We start from the raw sequence: 21,760 nt of genomic DNA, 5'->3' as shown, positions 1-21,760 counted from the left end.
TGTGAGGGTCAGGTACAGTAACTCTACAGACCCTCGGACCTCGAGGCTGCTCAAGGACAGAAGGAATTTACTTTCTATTCCTTCCACCGTCTTAACGCTGTTCCGCCCACAGGGGTCGGGCAGAAAAGGAACCTGGATGTGCCACACAAAGGTGAAAACCTACCTTGAACAGGTTGATGTTGTCGATCTGGCTCTCAAAGAGGAAGTCGCTGACGGTCTTCAGCTCCGTCCCTAAGGGCAAACAAGCGAAGGGCCCTGAAGCCCTCGCTCTGAGGACCGTGGCCTCCGCGCCCCAGAGGGCAGCCCAGAAACGGCTCCCACCTGCTCTTACCTGCCTGAGACAGGCTCTGGGTATTGGGGCTTTGCTTAACGTTCCCTACAAAAGAGAATCAAACAGGTCAGGACGGTGGGCCTCTGGCCCCCATCTTCCCCCTCTGCTCTGTAGTTATCGAGTAAGAACGCGCCTATCTGAAGGGGTCTTCTGCCATTTACAGCACCCAAAGGCCCCACGAAGGGGGCAGGGGGGCCTCAAGGTCTGACCCACGTGCACACGCAGCCCGAGCCTGGCGATGTCATCCTTTCCCACATCCTCCGAGGAGGCGGGGATAGGGACACCCCACTCCACACGGGCGCCAGCAGGAGACGCCCAGGCTGCACGGCAGAGACCCAGTGAAGAGCATCAACGTGAGACAGATCCCCCCGAAAAGCCCTGCTGCCTTTCTGCCCTTCAGCTTCTATAAAAGCTTGCACAGGAACTGCCAGAGGGAAGTCGTGTGGCTCCGAACGATGCCAAGAAGTGTGGGCCCCGGAGCCAGAAGACTCCAGTCCCTCTCACCGGGCTCACGAACCACAGGCCGGTCACCTCGGCTCCGGGCTTCAGTTTACTGGCCTGAGGGTTACCGTGCCTGCGCCGCCTTCCTCACAGGAGCACCCGAGTCCTGAGTCCCATCACTGTGACATAAAGTGTCATACACACATTTATATCACAATATATTACTATTACTGCCACCTGTGGGGTCGGGCCTGGCAAAATAAAAAGGACTCAGAACAGGGGCAAATCAACCAGGGCTCTAAACAAAGGTCTAAGGCCGGACAAATAAGAATTTTCTAAGTCAATGGCCAAGGCGATTCCTGAGAGACAGAAACCCCCGGGGTCCTGACTGGCGTCCGGGGAACAGAGCCCAGCGGGCTCGGCAGCTGGCCGCAGGGCGGGGATGCTCCTTACCGCCCAGCACCGTCACGAACTTCTCCAGCACATACAGGATCTGCTTGATGTACATCAGGTTCTTGGCCTTCAAGCGCTTCCTGGGGAGAAGCCAGTGGACATCGGCGGGAGGACCCCGACTTCCCCTCCCGGTGCTGAGCTGAGGCCCTCCTGTCTGCTGTCTTCCCAACTGGGTCACGAGCTACACACACTCTCCCAGAAGGGCGGCTCACTGTGGCCCAGGGCCTGCACGGCCTCCTGGGGTGCACGCCTAACGAACAGGAGGCGAAAGCACGCTGGCCCCCATCATGCTGGGCCCGGCCAGATGCTACCCCGGTGCCTCCTCTCACAGGCTGGCTTTGGGGTGCCGAGGCTGAGCGGGGCCTTCCCAACCCCTCGGGGGGCAACGTCTCACCCATATCGTTCCATGTACTGGAGCAGCTGGGAGTGGGCCTGGCAGAGCTGGGGGGAGAACAGAGAGCGATGTGATGGCAGAGCAGGCCCTAGACCAGCAGCCTGGGGCCGTGCCAGAGATGCCCTCGACGATGCCTGGACAACGCCAGCCCAGGACACTTGGGGGGCAGTCGAGATGAAGGGGCGCTGGTGCAGCGGCATCCACTGAGGGTCAGGGAAAGGGGAAGACGATGACTCGCAGATAACGAACATCCCTGCTAGTGCTTCCTGGGGTGGGAAAGACATGCTGTCTGCTGGGAGAGCCGGTTCCAGGCAACCATCACGGCTCGGTCCAGGCCAGCCGGCACTGGGCAGTCCAGGGGGTGGGTGTCCCGTGGGCTTGAGGGTCAGAAACCGCTGGTCAAATCCCAGGCTGACCTCAGGGGCAGCGCTTAACCCTCTCTCAGCCTCCGAGTCTCTACGTAAAACAGCCACCAGCCCGACGCAGAGTCAGCGTGAAGATCAGAGGCACCCCACGTGGAGCACGGCACATAACGGGCAATGAACAGCGGCTTTCAGAAACCTTGAGCATCCCTCAAAGCAGTATCAACAGTAACAACCAGCTGCACAAGGACCCCTGCTTCTCATCCCACCATCCGGCTCACGGAGACCTAGTTAGCAGCACCCTGGCCCGGAGGACTCTGGGCGACACACGCTGGGGAGAAGCAAGCGAAGCGCTCGCTGCCTGGGCTGGGTCCCGTCCTCAGTCACACTGGGGGGCCCCGGCCTCGGCTCAGCGCGCCCGCTGCCCCCCGCGGCAGGCCCTGGCCTGGGAAGGCAGAGGCCGACCCACCTGGGAACCGCTGACCTCCACACTGTGGATGCCGGTGATGGTGTCGATCAGGTTGTGGGCCTCATCGATGACCACGACCTGGCCCTGCAGCCGGATCCCTGCCGCCTGCCGGGCGGCCGCGTGCAGCAGTATCTGGTAGGGCAGCACCACCAGCTGGAGGGGGAGAGGCGGCCTGAGGCGGGAGCAGGACCCCTCCCACAGTGGGCGGGCCCAGCCCCCGGAACACGCGTAGGCGGGCACTCCGGAGAGAAAGCTAGAGCAGCGCACTGTGCTTTGAGCTGGAGAACCTTCCCCGGAAAGTCTTATGTGGAACGTCAGCTACAGAACAGATAAAACTGGAGCCGACTGCACTTCCGAGTGGACCAAGGGCGGAAGGGCGGAGGGGCCTGGAGCCCCTGCTGCAGAGCCCCTTCTGCGCCCCCAACGCACCAAGGTCCCTCAACACGCTGTGACAGCACTGGGCCCAGAAAGCAGCCCCGGGTTCTGGCCCTGGGGCCGCCACTTCCCAGCTGTCTGACTCTGGGACAGTCAACCTTTCTGAGCCTCGGTTTCCTCGTCTGCAAAACGGGCTTGAGGAAGCCTATCTCAAATGAGGTTAAGGGGGGGGGAGGCGGGGTAACAAAAATGAAAACACTCTGTCAATTTCTTAGGTGCCGTGTTGTTATGACGATTTTCCAGTTAAAAGGATACGATAAAAGTGAAAATCCAAAAAACTGGAAACTTAAGGCCCAGGTTTTAACACTGGCTCCGCTACTCATTTGCTGTGAGAAAACAGATCCATCACTTAACCCTTCTGGGCCCCGGGGGTCCTCACGTGTAGAATACATTATAATACCTGCCTTAGCTATTTCAGTGGGTTACTATAAACAAAAACGACATGCAAAGTGCCTTATAAAGTCGAGATCATAAGAGTTTCAGGATATCTCACTATATTGGCACCCAAGTGTGTCCAGACCCCAGGAGGGCTGAGACCACCGTGAGGCTGGGTGGGCTCCCCAGTTTCTCGGTGACCCTCACACTCAGTTCCGGGCAGCACACTGACAAGCGTCTAACTGCCAGGTAATGTTATTACTAATACAGTTCCCTGCATCTTTAAAAATCTATGGAAGTCTTCTCTTGATTATGTGAAATTCTCCATAAACGATACGTTATTTCCAAAAGTCATTCAAATTAAGGGAGTAGAAAGAAAACAGTTAAATCATGCCACCAAATAACAATGATATCATTTTTGACTCCATACAGCAAGTCTAGGGAAGGGTCTCCACCTGTGCTGCAGGCAGGTGCGCGAGGTGGGACGACCACGCACCCAAAGGGCACCTGGAAAGACCTTTGCGTCCCGTAGCTCCCCACGGCGCTCTAGTTTCTGCCCTGGCGCTAATGCGCCATCCCCCAGGACGCCAACTGTCCCTGCAGCCCAGAGCCACCTAGGCACCTGGGGCCTCCTCCAACCCTATGTACCAGGAGAGAGTGGGTGACGTGTCCTCAGTGGGCGGTGTGTCGGGCAGACAACCATGGCCAGTGACACCCTCCTGAACCAAAAGAGGAGTGAGAACTCCCTCCTGGGGCCCGCTCAGAGCCGAGAGCCACCGCCCAGCCTCCGGGGTCTTCACCTGGGCTGCTGGAATGGCGAACCGGCTCCCGTAGTAGGGACAGGCCCGAGCCTCCTTCCCCAGGGCCACCAGCTGCTCGATGTCCTTCACCTCCAACAGGACCTCATCCCGGAGGAGCTGCAGCTGCTTATGGTTGTAGAAGGGGCAGGTGGCCCGCGGCTCCAGCCTCCTCCTCCGCCCGGGCTTCTCCTCCTCGACGACGCTCTTCTTCTCTGAGGGGCGCAGGCACAGGGGCAAAGGCAGAAAGAACCTCAGCTGAGGTTCTGACCGCGGGGCCAGAAGGGGTCTGTACCACGGGGCGGGGCCGCTAAACCCTTCCGGAACTGCTGCTTACGGACTCTTCGAAACATCCTGGCATTTTACCTCGTCTTCTCTAGAAGAGGCCTATGATATCGCCTCCTAGCCAGGGTACTGGACTAGATCCAGACTAAAAAGCAAAAAGACCTTTTTCCCCACGTGAGGCTCTTTAGGAAGGAAGCCCGGTCTGCTCTGCCCTCGTTCCCGCCGTTTCCCCCGTCCCAGGGCTGCACACGGTCCCAGAGGCCCTCCCCACAGCCTCGGGGCGCTGGAGGCTACCGTGTTTGCTTCTCTGCAGCTCCACACAGCGGTCGTTGATGAGCTGCACAGAACCTAGCTTTCTCACATCTTCATTGACACAAAGATTCTACAAGACAGAGGAGAGGGTAAAGGACACGGGGCTGGCTAAGCGACACAGAGCAAGCCACCGGGCCTGCCCGCCTTCCAGGAGCAGGTCCTTTCTTCCAAGGACCAGCAAGGCACAGGGGCCGGTCCCGCCCGCCCTGCTCGCCCGCCCGGCCCCCGCCTGCGTTCACCTGCCGAGAGCCCAGGGACACAAGCCGAGTGTCCTTGCCGAAGGGGCTCTTCTGCACCTCGTGCACGAACTGGGCCAGCTGCGAGTGCGTCCGACTGCAGTAGTAAATCTGCTCGGGGTAGCGGGGTTCAGGGCAGACTGTCAGCCCCAAACGTTCTCGGCACAGCAAGGAGGGCTGGGGCCTGAGAGGCCGAGGGAATGGAGAGGGCACCGGGGACACAGACCTAAGGAAGGCGACCGCCCCCGGGCAGATCTCTGCGAGCCCTCAGGCCAGGGCGTCCCCCTCCCCTGGGTCATGCTGGGCCCCTGCTCCTGCCCCTCTGGGAGGCTCGGTCATCTCAGGAAAGGGAGTTTCCCCTCAGTGGTGGCTCCTGACACAGGGAGGACTCCGAGAGTCCGGGGCGTAGGGGGAAGCGGGGCGGGCGGGCCCCCATGCACCTCCCAGGGCTTGGGGGGCGAAGCAGGAGGAGGCTGAGCTCACCTCTCTGTGCGCCCCTCCAAGATTTAGGAGAGCCGGGGAGGAAGAGAGGAAAAGGGGGGTGGGGGGTTTCTAATGTCAACAGAGAAAACCCGAAGTCCCACACACACGAAGCCTGAGCAGCGTCAGAACCACACACAGCTCCCAGCACCCCAGGCAAATGCAAATTCAGACCAGAGGACAGGGGACGAGCCACTGAGAGCCAGGGGCAGAGCACCCGTCCCCCACCTCCTCCCACCCCCGGTGGAAAGGCCGCCCCTCGACGCCCTGGGGCGCAGGCGTCTCCCGGGGACCCAGCCCCCCTGCCAAGCACCTGGAGACTCGGGGGCTCCCACCTCCTCCCTGGACCCACGTCAGTCACAGGAGACCTAGGACCTGGTGTCTCACCTTAGTTACATGTTCTTCCTCCAGGTCATCCTCATCCGCGTCTAGTCTGAGAGAGGAAAAAACACACAGCACGGAAAAAGTCTTCTCGGACTTTTGTGTTTTGTTTTTATTCACCTGGAAATTCAATTTTTAAAGGCAGAAATGTGCATTGTCTAGGGCTCTCAGAGAGGAGTTATCAACAGGGTCGGCCTCCTGGTCAACAGAGGATTGTTCAGGCAGCTCTGTGTGAAAGGCCGGGATTTAAATCACATGCCACGTGGGGACAAAGTCGGCAGGACCCCATGAGGGGCTGCATGTAGGAGGGAGTGAAGAACATCTTGTGTTCAGAACCAGGTGGGTGTGTCCTCGGAGGCTGCTGTCCCCCGAACCCAGGGCGTCAGAAGCCAAGCTGCAGGACTGGCGGCCCTGGCCTGGACCCTAGCGAGTACTTTTTCCTTGAATATTCGCAAACTCCACTAAAGTTTTTTACCTCATCCCCTGGGGAGGAACAGAAGAGCAGGAAAGGCCACAGGGCACTGGCTGCTCCTGTCCCCCGCCAGAGAGAGATGGGGGACTGGGGGACGCGTAGAGCAGTTAGCATCTCAGCCCTGGGCGGGATCTCAAGTGTTAGTTCTAATTCAGGCCCTGGAGCCGGTGCCTCAGGGCAGGACTCTGAGCACCAACATGGAAAAGCCCAGGACCAAATGGTTTCACTGGTGAATTCTACCAAATAATTAAAGAAGGGCTTCCGTGGTGGCGCAGTGGTTGGGAGTCCGCCTGCCGATGCAGGGGACACGGGTTCGTGCCCCGGTCCGGGAAGATCCTACGTGCCGCGGAGCGGCTGGGCCCGTGGGCCATGGCCGCTGAGCCTGCGCGTCCGGAGCCTGTGCTCTGCAATGGGAGAGGCTAGGGCAGTGAGAGGCCCACGTAACGCAAAAAAAATAAAAAATAAAAAAATAAAAAAATTAAAGAAATAATGCCAATCCTTCTCAAATGCTTCCAGAAAACCGAAGAGCAGGGAATATTCCCAAACTCATTTCGTGAGGCCAGTGTTACTCTGATACCAAAGTCGATAAGGGTACCAGAAGAAAAGAAAACTACAGGACAGTATCCCTGCTGAATATAGATGCAAAAATTCTCAACCAAAGCACATCAAATTCAACAGCACGTTAAAAAGATCATATTTCACGATCAAGGAGGATCTATCCCTGGGACGCAAGGATGTTTCAACATAAGCAAATCAATAAATGTGATACATCACATTAACGAAATGAAAGACAGAAAATCGTATGATCATCTCAACAGATGCAGAAAAAGCATCTGACAAAATTCAACATCCTCTCATGATAAATATTCTCAACAAATTGAAGAGAAGGAACATACCTTAACACAATGAGGCCATATGTGACAAGCCTGCAGCTAACATCACGCTCAGTGGTAAAAGGCTGAATGCTTTTCCTCTAAGATCAGGGACAAGGGTGCCCATTCTTATCACTCATCCTCTACATAGTACTAAAGTCCTAGCCAGAGCAATCAGGCAAGAAAAAGAAATAAAATGCATCCAATTTGGAAAGGAAGAAGTAAAATTGTCTGTTTGAAGATAACATGATTTTATATGTAGAAAACCCTAAAGATTTGACCAAAAAACTGTTAGAACTAATAAACAAGTTCAGTAAAGTTGCAGGATTCAAAAATCAACATACAAAAGTCAGTTGCATTTCTATAGACTAACAACAAACTATCTGAAAAAGAAATAAAGAAAACAATCTCATTTACAATGGCATTAAAAAAATAAAATACTTAACTTCATCCAAGGAGCTGAAAAATCTGTATGCTGAAAACTACAAGATTTTGATAAAAGAAATTGATGAAGACACAAATGGAAAGATAGCCCGTTTATGAATCAGAAGAATTAATGCTACTAAAATGCCCATACTACCCAAAGCCATCTATAGATTCAACTCAACCGCCACCAAGATTCCAATGGCATTTTTTACAGAAATAGAGAAAACAACCCTAAAAATCATACAGAACCAGGAAAGATAGCCAAAGCAATCTTGAGAAAGAAGATCAAAGCTGGAGGTATCAACACTTCCTGATACCAAACTATATTACAAAACTATAGTAATCAAAACAGTACAGTACTGGCATAAAAGCAGACACATAGACCAACAGAACAGAATTGAGGGCCCAGAAATAAACCCCTGTGTATACAGTCAACTAATTTGAAAAGGGGGCCAAGAATACCCAATGGAGAAAAGACAGTCTCTTCAACAAATGGTGCTGGGAAAACTGGATATTCATATGAAAAAGAATGAAACTAGACACCTATCTTACACCACTCACAAATTAACTCAAAATTGATTAAAGACTTAAATGTAAGGAACCTGAAACCATAAAACTCCTAGAAGAAAACATAGGGAAAAAGCTCCTTGACATTGGTGTTGGCAATGATTTTTGGGATACAACACCAAAAGTACAAGCAACAAAGCAAAAATAAATAAGTGGGACTACTTCAAACTAAAAAGTTTCTGAACAAAAGAAACCATTAACAAAATGAAAAGGCGACCTATGGAATGGGAGAAAATATTTGAAAATCATATAGCTGATAAGGGGTTAATATCCAAAATATGTAAGGAACTCGTACAACTCAATAGCAAAAAAACCACAAAAAACAAAAAAAACACCAAAAGCCACACATAATCCAATTTCAAAATGGGCAGGGTAACTGAATAGGCATTTTTCCAAAGAAACATACAAATAGCAAACAGGTATAGGTACATGAAAAGGTGCTCAACATCACTAGTCATCAGGGAAATGCAAATTAAAACCACAGTGAGATATTACCTCACACTTGTTAGAATGGCTATGATCAGAAAGACGAGATAAATGCTAGTGAGGAGGTAGAGAAAAAGGGAAACCTTAGTGCACTGTTGGTGGGAATGTAAATCGGTATAGTCACTATGGAAAACAGTAAGGAGGCTCCTCAAAACATAAAAGTACCGTCTGATCCAGCAATCCCACTTCTGGGTGTTTATACAATGGAAATGAAGTCACCATCTCAAAGAGATACCTGAATCCTCACATTCGCTGCAATGTTATTTACAAAACCAAGACATGGAAGCAACCTAAGCGTCCCTTGACAGATGAATGGGTAAAGAAAATACGGTGTGTTTTACATACACACACACACACACACACAAAACGGAATATTATTCAGCCACTAAAAAAAGGAAATCCTGCCACTTGCAATAATATGTATGAACCTTGAGGGCATGCTAAGTGAACTGTGTCAGAGAAAGACAAATTCTGTACGATCTCATGTACGGAATCTAAAAAAACCAAATTCATAGAAACAAAGTAGACTGGTGATTTGCTAGGGACTCGGAGGGGGAGGGTGGAGAAATGGGTGAAGGTGGTCAAAGGGTACAAACTTCATTATAAGATGTACAAATCCTGGGCATGTAATGCATGGTGACTATGGTTAATAATACTGTATTGTAAACCTGAAAGCTGCTAAGAGCAGATCCCAAACGTTCTCACCACACAAAAGAATGTTAAGTATGTGAGGTGATGGACGTGTTAAACCTTACGGTGGTAATCATTTCACAACATACACATATACTGAATCATCACTCAGGCATATTACACGTCGAGTACAGGCAGGCCTCATTTTATTGCTCATTGCTTTACTGCTTTTTTTTTTTACAAATTGAAAGTCTGTGGTGGCAACCCTGCATCAAGCACGTCTATCGGTGCCCTTTTTCCAAAAGCATTTGCTCACTTCGTGTCTCTGTGGCACATTTTGGTAATTCTTGCAATATTTCAAACTTTCATTATTATTATATTTGTTATGGTGATCTGTGATCAGCGACCCTTGACGCTACTATTGTAACCGTCTTGGGTGCCCCGAACCACGCCCATACAAGATGACAAACATAACTGTTAAATGTTGTGTGTGTTCTGACTGCTCCACTGACCAGCCATTCCCCCATCTCTTCCTCTCCTTGGCTCTCCTCATTCCCTGAGACACAGTCTTGAAATTGGGCCAGTTAATAACCCTACAATGGCCTCTAAGTGTTCAAGTGATAGGAAGGATCACATATCTCTCACTTTAAATCAAAAGCTAGAAATGGGGCTTCCCTGGTGGCGCAGTGGTTGAGAGTCCGCCTGCCGATGCAGGGGACGCGGGTTCGTGCCCCGGTCCGGGAGGATCCCACAGGCCGCGGAACGGCTGGGCCCGTGGGCCATGTCCGCTGGGCCTGTGCGTCCGGAGCCTCTGCTCCGCGGCGGGAGAGGCCACAAAAAAAAAAAGAAAGCTAGAAATGAATTAAGCTTAGTGAGGAAGGCATATTGAAAGCTGACAGGCCAAAAGCTTGGCTTCTTACGCCAAAGAGTTAGCCAAGCTGTGAGTGCAAAGGAAAAGTTCTTGAAGGAAATTAAAAGCGCTGCCCCAGTGAACACAGGAATAATAAGTAAAACGGTGTTATTGCTGATATGGAGAAAGTCTGAGTGGTCTGGATAGAAGATCAAACCAGCCACAACATCCCTGTAATCAAAGCCTAATCCAGAGAAAGGCCCTAACGCTCTTTACTTCTATGAAGGCTGAGAGAGGTGAGGGAGCTGCAGAAGAAAAGTCTGAAGCCAGCAGAGGGTGACTCGTGAGGTTTCAGGAAAGAAGCCGCCTGCACAACACTGAAGTGCAGAGTGAAGCAGCGAGTGCTGAGGGAGAAGCTGCAGCAAGTTACCCGGAAGATGCGGCGAAAGTGGCTACACCCAACAACGGATTTTCAGTGGAGACGAAACGGCCTCATATTGGAAGAAGATGCCACCTATGACTTTCACAGAGAGGAGAAGTCAGTGCCTGGCTTTCAAAACTTCAAAGGACAGGCTGACTCTCTCGCTGGGGTTAATGCAGCTGGTGACTTTAAGGTGAAGCCAATGCTCATTTACCGTCCGAAAATCCTAGAGCCCTGAAGAATTATGCTAAATCTACCCCGCCTGTGCTCTGCAAATGAAACAGCGAAGCCTGGATAATAGCACATCTGCTTATGACACAGTTTATGGAATATTTTAAGCCCACTGTTGAGACCTACTGCTTTGGAAAAAAAGGTTGCTTTCCAAATATTAATACTCACTGAGGACGCACCTGGCCACCCAAGAGCTCTGATGGAGACGGACAGTGAGACGAACGCTGGTCTCATGCCTGCTAACACAACATCCACTCTGCAGCCCACGGCTCAAGGAGTAACTTTGACTTTCAAGTCTTATTATTGCAGATATACATTTGTAAGGCTTTAGCTACAGACGGACCTGGGCAAAGTCAACTGAAAACCTTCTGGAAAGGATTCACCTTTCTAGATGTTATTAAGAACATGTGTGATTCATAGGAAGAGGTCAAAATATCAACATGAACACGAGTTTGGAAGAAACTGATTCCAGCCCTCATGGATGACTTTGAGGGGTTCAAGACTTCAGTGGAGGAAGTCACTGTGGATGTGGTGAAAACAGCAAGAGAACTAGAATTAGACGTGGAGACTGCAGGTGGGGCTGAACTGCTGCAACCCCATGACGAACTTTAATGGATGAGCAATTGTGTCTTATGGATGAAGAAAGCGGTTTCTTGAGATGGAATCTAATCCCGGTCAGGATGCTGTGAAGACTCTTGAAATGGCAACAAAGGATTTAGAAAATTACATAAACTTAGTTGACAAAGCAGCAGCAGGGTGTGAGAGGACTGACTCCAATTTTGAAAGAAACTCTACTGTAGGTAAAATGCAAACAGCGTCGCTGCTACAGAGAAACTGTTTGTAAGAGGGGGAGGCAATCGATGGGGCAAACACCACTGTCGCCGTATTTCAAGAACCTGCCGTGGCCCCCCCAGCCCTCAGCAACCATCACCCTCATCAGTCAGCTGCCACCAACACCGAGGCAGGACGTGCCACGCCGACAGCAGAGGCTCAAAGGGCATTTATGAAATTAAAGCACGAATGACGGGGAGGATTTCACGGGTCGGCGGGGCCTAGAAACGGCCCAGGTGTTACCGTCAGCGTTTCCAGTTCACCCAGGAAGTTACAGCTCACAAACTAGAAACCTATGAACCTAGACCAAGCCAAGCCTTAGGTGAAAAGAAAAACACGGGCTGAGGACACCTCGAGGGCTTACGTCACAGGCCTCACACGGCCCAGTTTGGTATTAAGAGCCTGAGACTCAGAGCCGGGCCAGCGGAGGTTCAGGTCGCCGGCTGGGGGCCTCGGCCAGGCACAGCATCCTGCTGGGCTCGGTGTCCGGGGTGCAGAGTGGAGACAAGAATACCACGGAGGGCACGGAGGTGACACCTGCCTGAGCTGGCAGAGAAAGGGCCCCTGTCGTCATCCTTTGTGCCCCGAGGAGGGGCCTCGCCGGGGGAAGAGGGCAGGCAGCCGGGTTTCCGCCCCGTCGGTGCCCCACGAGTGACCAAGAAGCCGGGCCCGAGAGGAAGGAGCCCCGCACAGCCACCCCAGGGCAGGGGATGCAGGGGACGCGCTCTCACCCGCTGGCTGAGCCTTTCTCCTCGTCACTCTCGTACTCGGCGAGGACCAGCTCGTCCTCCCCCCAGGCCAGCTGCTCGGGCCCCGTGCCTGCTGCTAGCATCTCCCTGCTCAGGCGGAGGAGACGCTCAGTTTCTTCGTCTTCCTGTCTCTGCGGAGGAGCGTGGCCAGTGGGGAAAGAGAAAGAAACCTCAGTGCCAGAGCCCCACCCCCTGGCAAGGCAGCCTCTGGGGGCCAGGCCAAGGGCAGCGGCACACACGCCATCGACACGGGCCTCACCCGACGGGTGTCAAGGCCCCAGATGAGTCCCTCAGCGCAGGCTGCCCTGCTACCGGGCGAGGAGCACGTAGCCAGAGGGCACCGGGAGGGGCTGAGGTCCCGGCGCTCGCCCGCATCAGCTGCACCGTGAGGCCCCATGCGGGGGGACGCCACCCTGACAGGGGCCGCCACTTACCATGCGCTTGGCTGCGAACTTGAGCGACGCGTTGTGACGGATCTGCCGAAGGCGCTCCTCTCGCTTCTTCCTCCTGACCTGCCCCTCCTAGAGGGGAGGGAGCCAGAAAGGAGACCCCTGCAGGAAGCCCCAGCCTCCCACGGCCCCCGCGCACCTCCCTGCCCTGCCCGCCTCCTGTCGGCCAAGCTGTCGAGCTCACTGCTGCGGGAAGTGTGCACCTCCCTCCCAAAGCCCCACGCTCTCCATCCAGTGCAGCCCGTAAGCGAGTCTGCAGCCAGGGAAGCCTGTGGCCAATGGCAACGGTGCGGTTCCTTTCCTGGGAAAGAATGGGAACCGCCAACCTAGGGAAGGCCTGGTGACATCGGCTTCCTACTGACAGCGAGGGCGCAGCACCCTCCACCAGGGCGGTGGCCGGGGGGCTGAGGGGCACCGTGAGGACACGAGCTGTCCTGCTTCGGGATCCACCCGAAATCCTCCCGGAGGCCCCGCTTCCGGATCACCCCACCTCTCGTAACCTGATCTCACCTTTAGCCGGTCCACCAGCTCCCTTTCTTCTTTCTTCTGCACAAACTGAGTGACCCAGTCGGGCTCTCCAGCGGCCCTCGGGGAGCCTGGGCTCTGCTGGCAGGAGGGTGGGGGACACGGGGCCTGGCCCTTCCCATCGTTTAAGGGGTCGGCTCTGGCCTCAAGGAGACGCTCCTCCTCTTCCTGTTTCTTCTGTTCAAAGTCGCGGAGCCAGGAGAGGGCCCCACAAATGAGACTTAAGGATTTTCCCTACGGGAAGAAAAACGTGCTCAGAAATAGAGGATGAGAAACGAAGCTTCCCTAATGACCTTTCCCGTTTTGTTTTTTTAAAACTTTTTTAAAAAATTTATTTTATTTATTTTTGGCTGTGTTGGGTCTTCGTTGCTGCGCGCAGGCTCTCTCTAGTTGTGGCGAGCAGGGGCTACTCTTTGTTGCAGTGCGCGGGCTTCTCATTGCGGTGGCTTCTCTTGTTGAGGAGCACTGGCTCTAGGCGCACGGGCTTCAGTAGTTGTGGCACGCGGGCTCAGTAGTTGTGGCTCACTGGCTCTAGAGCGCAGGCTCAGTAGTTACGGCGCACGGGTTTAGTTGCTCCGCGGCATGTGGAATCCTCCCAGACCAGGGCTCGAACCTGTGTCCCCTGCCTTGGCAGACGGATTCTTAACCACTGCACCACCAGGGAAGCCCACCTTTCCCGTTTTAATAAAGCCTTCAAGGGAGGTCTGACTTTAAATATCAGAGGGTGCTCTAAGGCCAGCCTCGGAAAGGAAGGAAAAAGAAGGGGACTGGCAAGAGAATGGCTGGGGGAAAAAAATAGCAAAAAGGGAGAAATAAAAGTGAAATTCTTTACTTATATGGCTCACTGGTCCTCAGAGAATGAAAGTGGCTAATCAAGTTGTATATGAGTACTGCAGGCCATCATAATCAGAAGAATGGGAGAAACTGAATCAACAGCCCAGAAAATAAAGCCAAAAAAAACGCACAGCCTGGAATCCCGGATACGACTTGCTGGCGGGGAGATGCAGCCAACGTGCGGACAGAAGGTGACCAGCCCCATGAGTCCCAGTGTCAGGAAACGTTAAAGCAAGCCAACTGCTCTGGGAGCACAACTGTTGGTTTAAAGGCCAGAATTCTCCCCGTAGGTCCTTGATATGGGGTGAATTGTGTCCCCCCAAATTCACATGTTCAAGTCCTAACCCCCAGTGTCTCAGAATGGGCCCCTACTTGAAAATAGGGTCATAGCAGATGTACTGAGTTAAGAGGAGGGTGGCCCTGACCCAGTAAGACCGGTACCCTTGTAAAAAGGGGAAATGTGGACACAAAGGCAAGGAAGGCAGACGATGGGAAGAGCCGTGGAGAAGCCTGCCGTCCACACGCGGAGGAGGGGGCCTGGACAGCCCTGCTGACACCTCATTCGGGACCTCCGGCCTCCAGACTGTGAGACGATAAATTCCCGCCATTGTGCCCACTCCATCTGTGGTGTTTTGTGATGGCAGCCCGGGCAGATGAAGGTAATAATTTTATGATGAAGTGTGATACTGAGAGACCACTGGATGCTGTGAGCGGAACAGGCATAAGTACCTTAAAAACTACAGAAACCTTTAAAAGACAACTATCGACTCTTAAAAAAGAGACAAAAGATTATTCAAGAAAAAAAAGAGACTAAAAATATATAACCACACCAGGGAGGAAGCTCACCTTATCTACCACAAGAAGGTCCCAACGATTAAGATCAATAAGGCGAGAAACAGCGGCATAAGCTTGTAATTTCAACATATTCTATCCAAGTGTATTTCTTTTATTCTTTTATTTTTTTTTTTGCAGTACGCGGGCCTCTCACTGTTGTGGCCTCTCCCATTGCGGAGCACAGGCTCCGGACACGCAGGCTCAGCGGCCATGGCTCACGGGCCCAGCCACTCCACGGCATGTGGGATCTTCCTGGACCGAGGCACGAACCCATGTCCCCTGCATCGGCAGGCAGACCCTCAACCACTGCGCCACCAGGGAAGCCCCCAAGTATATTTCTTAAGAAACAGTTAAAAGACTTAAAAGCACCTGCCCAAGGAACAACGTTTGATAAATGTGACTTTTTAAATGATAGGCACTGTTCTTTGATTCAGTGTTTCACATGACTTTAAAGAGAGGAAGACGAGATGCTTAACAATGTCAGATGTGGCAGGTGGTCGGCTGGGGACCTGAGCTCCTCAGATCTAATTACAGGAAGTTGCTCCTGACCCTAACCAGCCTTTTGGTGGGGGGGTCAGGAGGGCAGACGTCCCATGCACTGGGCTTATTTATTTATTTTTGGCTGCACTGCACAGCACGCGGGATCTTAGTTCCCCAAGCAGAGATCGAACCCACAGCCCGTGCAGTGCAAGCGCAGAGTGGACCACCAGTGAAGTCCCCACGTGCACTGGGTGTAAATGGAAGGTCGGATGCTGGTAGAAAGATGCTACTTTAAAAACCCCTCGGGCTTCCCTGGTGGCGCAATGGTTAAGAATTCGTCTGCCAAGGCAGAGGACACGGGTTCGAGCCCTGGTCCGGGAAGATCCCACATGCTGTGGAGCAACTAAGCCCGTGCGCCACAACTACTGAGCCTGCGCTCTTGAGCCTGTGAGCCACAACTACTGAATCCCATGCACCTAGAGCCCGTGCTCCGCAACAAGAGAAGCCACCGCAATAGGAAGCCTGCGCACCACAACAAAGAGTAGCCCCCGCTCACCACAACTAGAGAAAAGCCTGCACGCAGCAACAAAGACCCAACGCAACCAAAAAAAACAAAAATACAAAAAACCCTCACTCTGCACAGTATCTTCATGACCCATGTTGTGTGAACTGGTGGAACAGAGCCTCTCCCACTCGCTGTATCTAAAGGAACAAAACGGAACAAGAGAGCGGCCCATCTGCCCTCTTCCTGCCCCAGGAGATCGTGTCATCCCAGGAGACAGTGACACACTCCCGTCAGTGGATGAGAAGGAATAAGTCACTTTCCTTCGTTCATTCATTACACACACACAGCTTAAGAGCCCCGAGGCCGACCGTGCCAAGCTCCCCGCAGATGACGGGGACACAGAGGAGAGGACCTCGAGGTCCTCGTCCTCCAGGAGGTCACAGCAGCACCCACACAGGCAGCTAGCTCTCACGCGGCACTTGCTCTAGAAGGTAATAAAGGGCAAGAGAGAAGTGGGACCCTAACAGTCCTCCGCGGCCAACCTCTAACAAACGCCCTCCTCCCAGGCCAGGAAGGAAAACTGCGGGGCTCTGGACTGGACCCCTCCGGCCCTCAGTAACCCAGTTCCTGGAGAGTAAACCAATATGTCGGATCTGTGGATAAGCCAGAGTAACTTCCACATTTCTCAGCATCAAAGCGGTCATGCGCCCAGAAAAATCCGGAAGGTTTCAGTGCTACGGTCGTGGTTTCCATGGCCATTAAAATTCTCATTTGCCTTTAGCCTAATTTTTCTCAGACCCCGGGCCTGTGTTTAACGGCTTAATAGACAGAAACGGCCACTACTCAGAAAGAACGACTTTCTTCAACCTCAAACCACGACTCTCTGCACATGCAGACAAGCACGCTGGCTCTGACCTGTCATCAGAGTCTCCCTAGACCCTCTTCAGGCCCCAAATACTTACGGTGCCGGTTGGACTCTCAAATATCCCAATCTTGCCAGCCTCCAACACCTGGTACAGCGCTGCCATGAAGTCTTTCTGGATGGCATAGGGTGTGAAGGGAAAAGGGAAGTGGACGCCACCAGCCTCTTCTGTTTTGTCAGCCATGGTCCTGGGGGGTAAAAAGAAAATCTAGTAGCTCTCTGATGGGCCAGGCAGTACTGGCCCGAGATCCTGAACGGTTCCTAGGAGGGGCCTCAACACTAGTCATGGACTTCCTCCCCAGGAGGGACATGTTTTGCAAGCAGAGGCTATGCTCCTTCCCTCACGTGCCTCCCCATGAGGCCTGGCCACGGTCGCTGTCCATCCAGGAACGTTCATCACAACGGGATACAGGGGGACGCGGCCCAGGAAGCCCTAACGGAAACCCCTGCCGTTCCGCTCGCGTGCACACCTTTCTAAGGGCCTGGAGATTTCTTTTGGAGAGCCCGTAATTACTTCTGCAGTCATTAATTTCTCTTCTCCCTCATCTCCCAGCCATGTCTTCCAACATCGCAGGACAAAACTGCTTCTCCTGCCCCTGCTGTGAAGACCTAAGAGGTCGTGACCCACAGGCGGAGAAACCCGAGCACAGCTTTTCTGCGTGTCACACACCCATCCCTACCCAACAGGCATCTTCCGTTTGCATCTAATTCATCCCAGCCGCCACTTCCAGTACAAACCAGAGCCGCCCCCTAAGAGCCTTCCCTGGGCCCCAGCCTGGAGGGCCCTCTGCAGGCGGCTGAGCCCTGGCTGGAAGGGCTTCCCAGAACTGAGGCCTCGGCACTTGTCTGCCCCTGCAGGCCCAGGTCTAAGAAAAACATCTCTGCTCCACCCTTATTCCACGTTTTTCCCCCTCTTCTGACCCTGATCTCTCTGAGACAGCTTTGACACACCCCTTCTTCCTTCAGTCACCGTTTTCCATCCGGGCCCCACTCTGTCTTTGGAAGTCACTGCTCTGAGCTATTTAAGCAGGCCCAGCTCACCTCAGTACAAATATGAATACATCTAAATCCCATTTATGCCTTTGCTACATAACTGGCCTCAGGAAGACCAGTGACCACGTCAATTCATGTATCAGAGAAGGGAGTTGCGTGATGTTCTTCCAGTTAAGAGTTTAGGGGCAGTTAAAACGAGGACCGAGGTGGAGGGATGACGATAAGAAGGATGACTTAAAACCAGGACAATTCAATCCAAGAGGGAAGTGTGTAATCAGAAACCCAGTAAAACGTGAAGGGAAAGGAGAACGGCCCTAACAAACTCTGAGCACCTGCCCTGTGTTAAACGCTCTGCAGGCCCTTCCACTTCTGGTGTCTCGTTTAATCTGTACAACGCTGTAAGCAGATGGTCTTTGGATCCTGACGCTTACAGAAATTAAGTAACTCTTCAAAGACTCAGCTCAGAAAGGAAACCCAGGGATCCAAACCCAGGTCCACATGGCTCTGTTTGAGTCCAACTCACGTGTCTGCAAAAGAGAAATAGCATAAATAAAAGGGAGATTTACTGAAAAGATACATATTGAGAGACTGAGAATACAGACCACCTGGAAACACCAAGAGCAGAAGCCACGGACAGGGTGGGACTCCCTGCAGACTAGAACTGCAAAGTGGTTCAGGTTCCAAGATGGATCCAGGAAGCCCACCAACGGAAAACACCTGCGGATGCCCCGCGGATTCCATTCTCCTGCTCCGTCGTCGCGGGCCAATGGAGCCTGCCCGGCTTCCCCTGCTCGCCTGGCAGCTTCTGCTTTACCCCAAAGTCAGCCTGCACGCCACCTCTGCCTGCAACCCCCTCGACCTCTGGCTTCAGCTCCCACTGCCAAGCGAAGTCTTTTCTTGTTTCGTAGTTCTAAATCCCAAGAGAAAAATCTGACCCGTCCCTCCTCTCCTTGTAAGACAGATCACTGGGCAGCCTAGAGACGGCTGGGTGAGGACCCCACCCTGATCCAATCAGCCCGGGCCTCGCACCTGCCGTCCCCGCCTGCTTGTCAACGTTTAGGACTCAGCTCAGCTCCTCAGAGGCCTCTCCCTGTATGTGGCACCCTCCAGTGGTCAAATACCCCCCTCCAAACAGACACACACACACAGACACACAGACACACACCACTCGGCTGAAGTCACTTTTTTATCTCATTGATTTGAAGTACTCTTTCTTTTGTTCATAGGTCTTAGCACTATGCGAACTTATTTACTGTCCTCCCCCACTAGAATATGAATAGCATAAAAGGAGGAGCCTTGTCCGTCTTGTTCTTCCCCCAGCATTCAGAACAGGTGCTTCGGCACTCAGCAGGCATTCAGGAACAATTTGATGAATGAATGGCCAGCTTGAGGTGGGAGCCGTGGGGCGGGTTTCTGCTCCTCAGAGGGGTGGGGAGAGGAAGTCTATGACTTAAATATTTAGGCCGAGGGCCAGTTCTTTAATGGTTTCAAACTGCTTCCATATAACCTCACAACCCTATGTGGCCAGGATTTTTATTAGCTCTATTTTACAGCTGAAATAACTGAACCTCAGAAAGGTTAAGTGACTTGCCCACAGTCACTCAGCAAGGGCTTGAATCCAAGATTTGAAAGCACATCTGCCTCCAAGCTGTAGATTTCTGATCTTCCTCCCACCGGGGTAAGTAGGGTGGAAAGACTCAGTTACCAAACTTTAGAATGACAACACGAAACAATACAGAACAAAAGTAATTATTATTCCACTTCTCCGTGGGTGGTAATTACGGATCTCATTATTCCAGGAGCAGCACAAGCTAAACCGTAAGTTAAAAGAAGGGTTTAGCTAAATCCATGAATAATGGATATACTAAGTGCTATTAAGGATGTTTGGTGGAACTTTTCCCGACCTCTTCAGGCTGGCTGCGTGGACACGAGCTCCCACCCAAGTTCTCCCTAGAACTCCCCACCAATGCGAAGGCAAATCTCATGCTCATTAAATGGGCGAAGATACGTGAGAGCATCTCGGGGCATGTTAGTCCTGAAAGTGCTCATTTTCTTCAGTCTTCGATGATCACTTATTTGCCTGGGTACAAACTATTGCTACAGACTGAATCGTGTCCCCCCTCCCCGCCCCGCCTCCAAATTCATGCGTTAAAGCCCTAACCCCCAATGTGAGGCTGTATCTGCAGAGAGAGCTTTTAGGGAGTAATTAACATGAAATGAAGGAGGTAATCAGGGTTAAATGAAGTCCTAAGAGTGGGGTCCTAAACTCTTATAAGGACTGTGGCTTTGAATTCCCAGCCTCTAGACCTGGGAGAGAGAAGTTTCTATTGTTTAAGCCACCCAGTCTATGGCGTTTTGTTATGGCAGCCTGAGCCGATGAGACATCCATGTCCAGGTACCATCCTACTGTCCCCCTCCTAAAGTGCTTTAACGCCACACACCTGGGAGACGACCCGGCTCCAGCGCACCTGCTGGGAATCCGGAGCTGGCCCCAACCCCATATTCGCATCTTGCTTCTGTCCCCCTCCCAGCTCCGCCCGCAGAGCTCTCACACTGGGCTAACATTTCTCTCCACTTTTCTCGGCACTGCCTCCCACACGCTGGTCCACTCCAGCCATCGCACTCCTCCTGCTCCACCTTGGTCCCCCGAGCGGCAGGAGGGCTCTGGGGTCAGACTGCCCAATGTGGGATCCGGCTGTATCCGTGCTAAAGTCCACACCCCTGAGCCTGTTTCCTCACCTGCGGGGGACAGGTAACGGCACATTCGGTAGCGCTGCAGGGACCAGCAGGCACTACAACGTAAGGAACTCACGCTTCGCACGGCCGGCGGATCCGCCCCGCGGCCGGCGGCTCACGGCCAGGTCCCGCCCCGCGGCCTCTCCAGCCCTTGGATTGGTGTCTGGCCTGTCAATCACATGTCAAGCCCGCCCCAGCTCGGGGACGTTTTCCCGCCACCGGCCGGCCCGCCCCCTTGCATTTCTCCCGGAGCCTGCCCTTTCTCCTTTTGCTCCGCGTCCTCGGCACCGCGCTCACCTTCCTCGGCGGGAGGGCTGCTCCGCCGAGACCCGGCCGGCGAGGAGTCCGAGCGGACGCCACTGAACCTGAAACCCCGGCTCGCCGGTGTCGGCGTCCCCCACGGAAGCCCGTCGCGATGCACGCCCCACGCCAGTGCGCGTGCGCACTCCGGGGTCGGCGGGGGCCGGTCGCCTGTTGTGCCACTGCGCTTGCGCCGCGGGCTCGTCCAGGCCTCGGTCTGCGTTACCCGGAAGACCGACCGGCGTTGCACAGCCCATTTCGCTGCGCGTGCGCACTCCGTGTCTTGCTGGGGCTGGACCTCCCCTTTTTGCGTCACTGCGCTTTCGCGGCTGGCTCGCGGGAGGGAGGGGCCGTCGGAGGCTGTGGTCGCGACAGGGTGTTCTTCCTACCCATGCCGCGCCAGCTGTGGAATGTTCGCGCCTCCGCTAGCTGGCGCCCATAATCCTGGGAGCTCAGCAGTCGCTTGACTTCAGTTGGCCGTGTTTATCAAACACCTGAGGGGCCAGGTGCTGTAGCTGATTCAGGAAGCCTGTATTCTGGTCCTGAAACTGAGCCCCTGTAAAACCAGTTTCCTCTGCTCAGTTTATGATTAACCTCTCTGTCCAAAACTTTATTCCCTTTCTTATTCCGTGCCTGTTCCCCTCAGGATTGAGAAGTATCAACAAAAAGAAAAATGGGGGAATTGGAACTGAGCAGGGCCCTCCCGCCCAAAAGCCCCCCTATGTCCTCCGTTTCTTGTTCGTAGAAAAAGACTTTAGGGGCTTCCCTGGTGGCGCAGTGGTCAAGAATCTGCCTGCCAATGCAGGGGACATGGGTTCGAGCCCTGGTCCGGGAAGATCCCACATGCCTTGGAGCAACTAAGCTCCTGCACCACAACTACTGAGCCTGCGCTCTAG

The 21,760-nt window shown here is 53.3% G+C and overlaps 1 protein-coding gene across 19 annotated transcripts in view; it reads right to left on the bottom strand.

Moving 5' to 3' along the window:
* Nucleotides 1-21,110, bottom strand: part of DDX11 (DEAD/H-box helicase 11) — a 32,011-nt gene extending 10,901 nt beyond the window's left edge. For 2 of the 19 annotated variants that reach the window (XR_012324564.1, XM_073789152.1), the window contains exons 1-14: nt 20,862-21,110; nt 16,876-17,023; nt 13,246-13,494; nt 12,721-12,807; nt 12,269-12,417; nt 5,758-5,803; nt 4,894-5,001; nt 4,637-4,724; nt 4,061-4,272; nt 2,451-2,603; nt 1,620-1,666; nt 1,226-1,305; nt 332-376; nt 164-231 (exon numbers count right to left, since the gene is read on the bottom strand). Coding sequence is in view for 17 of the 19 variants with exons in the window: in XM_073789152.1 (XP_073645253.1) it covers nt 164-231; nt 332-376; nt 1,226-1,305; nt 1,620-1,666; nt 2,451-2,603; nt 4,061-4,272; nt 4,637-4,724; nt 4,894-5,001; nt 5,758-5,803; nt 12,269-12,417; nt 12,721-12,807; nt 13,246-13,494; nt 16,876-17,019 (1,476 nt within the window). In the remaining 2 variants the exon portion in view is untranslated. The other 17 variants (XM_073789149.1, XM_073789150.1, XM_033867201.2 and 14 more) reach the window with 16 other exon arrangements.
* Between the last annotated feature and the right edge of the window lie 650 nt (nt 21,111-21,760).

Source organism: Tursiops truncatus, chromosome 11, assembly GCF_011762595.2.
Source record: "Tursiops truncatus isolate mTurTru1 chromosome 11, mTurTru1.mat.Y, whole genome shotgun sequence".
NCBI lineage: Eukaryota > Metazoa > Chordata > Mammalia > Artiodactyla > Delphinidae > Tursiops > Tursiops truncatus.
Note: the sequence above shows the minus strand (reverse complement) of the source record. Positions and strands in the feature narration are given on the sequence as shown.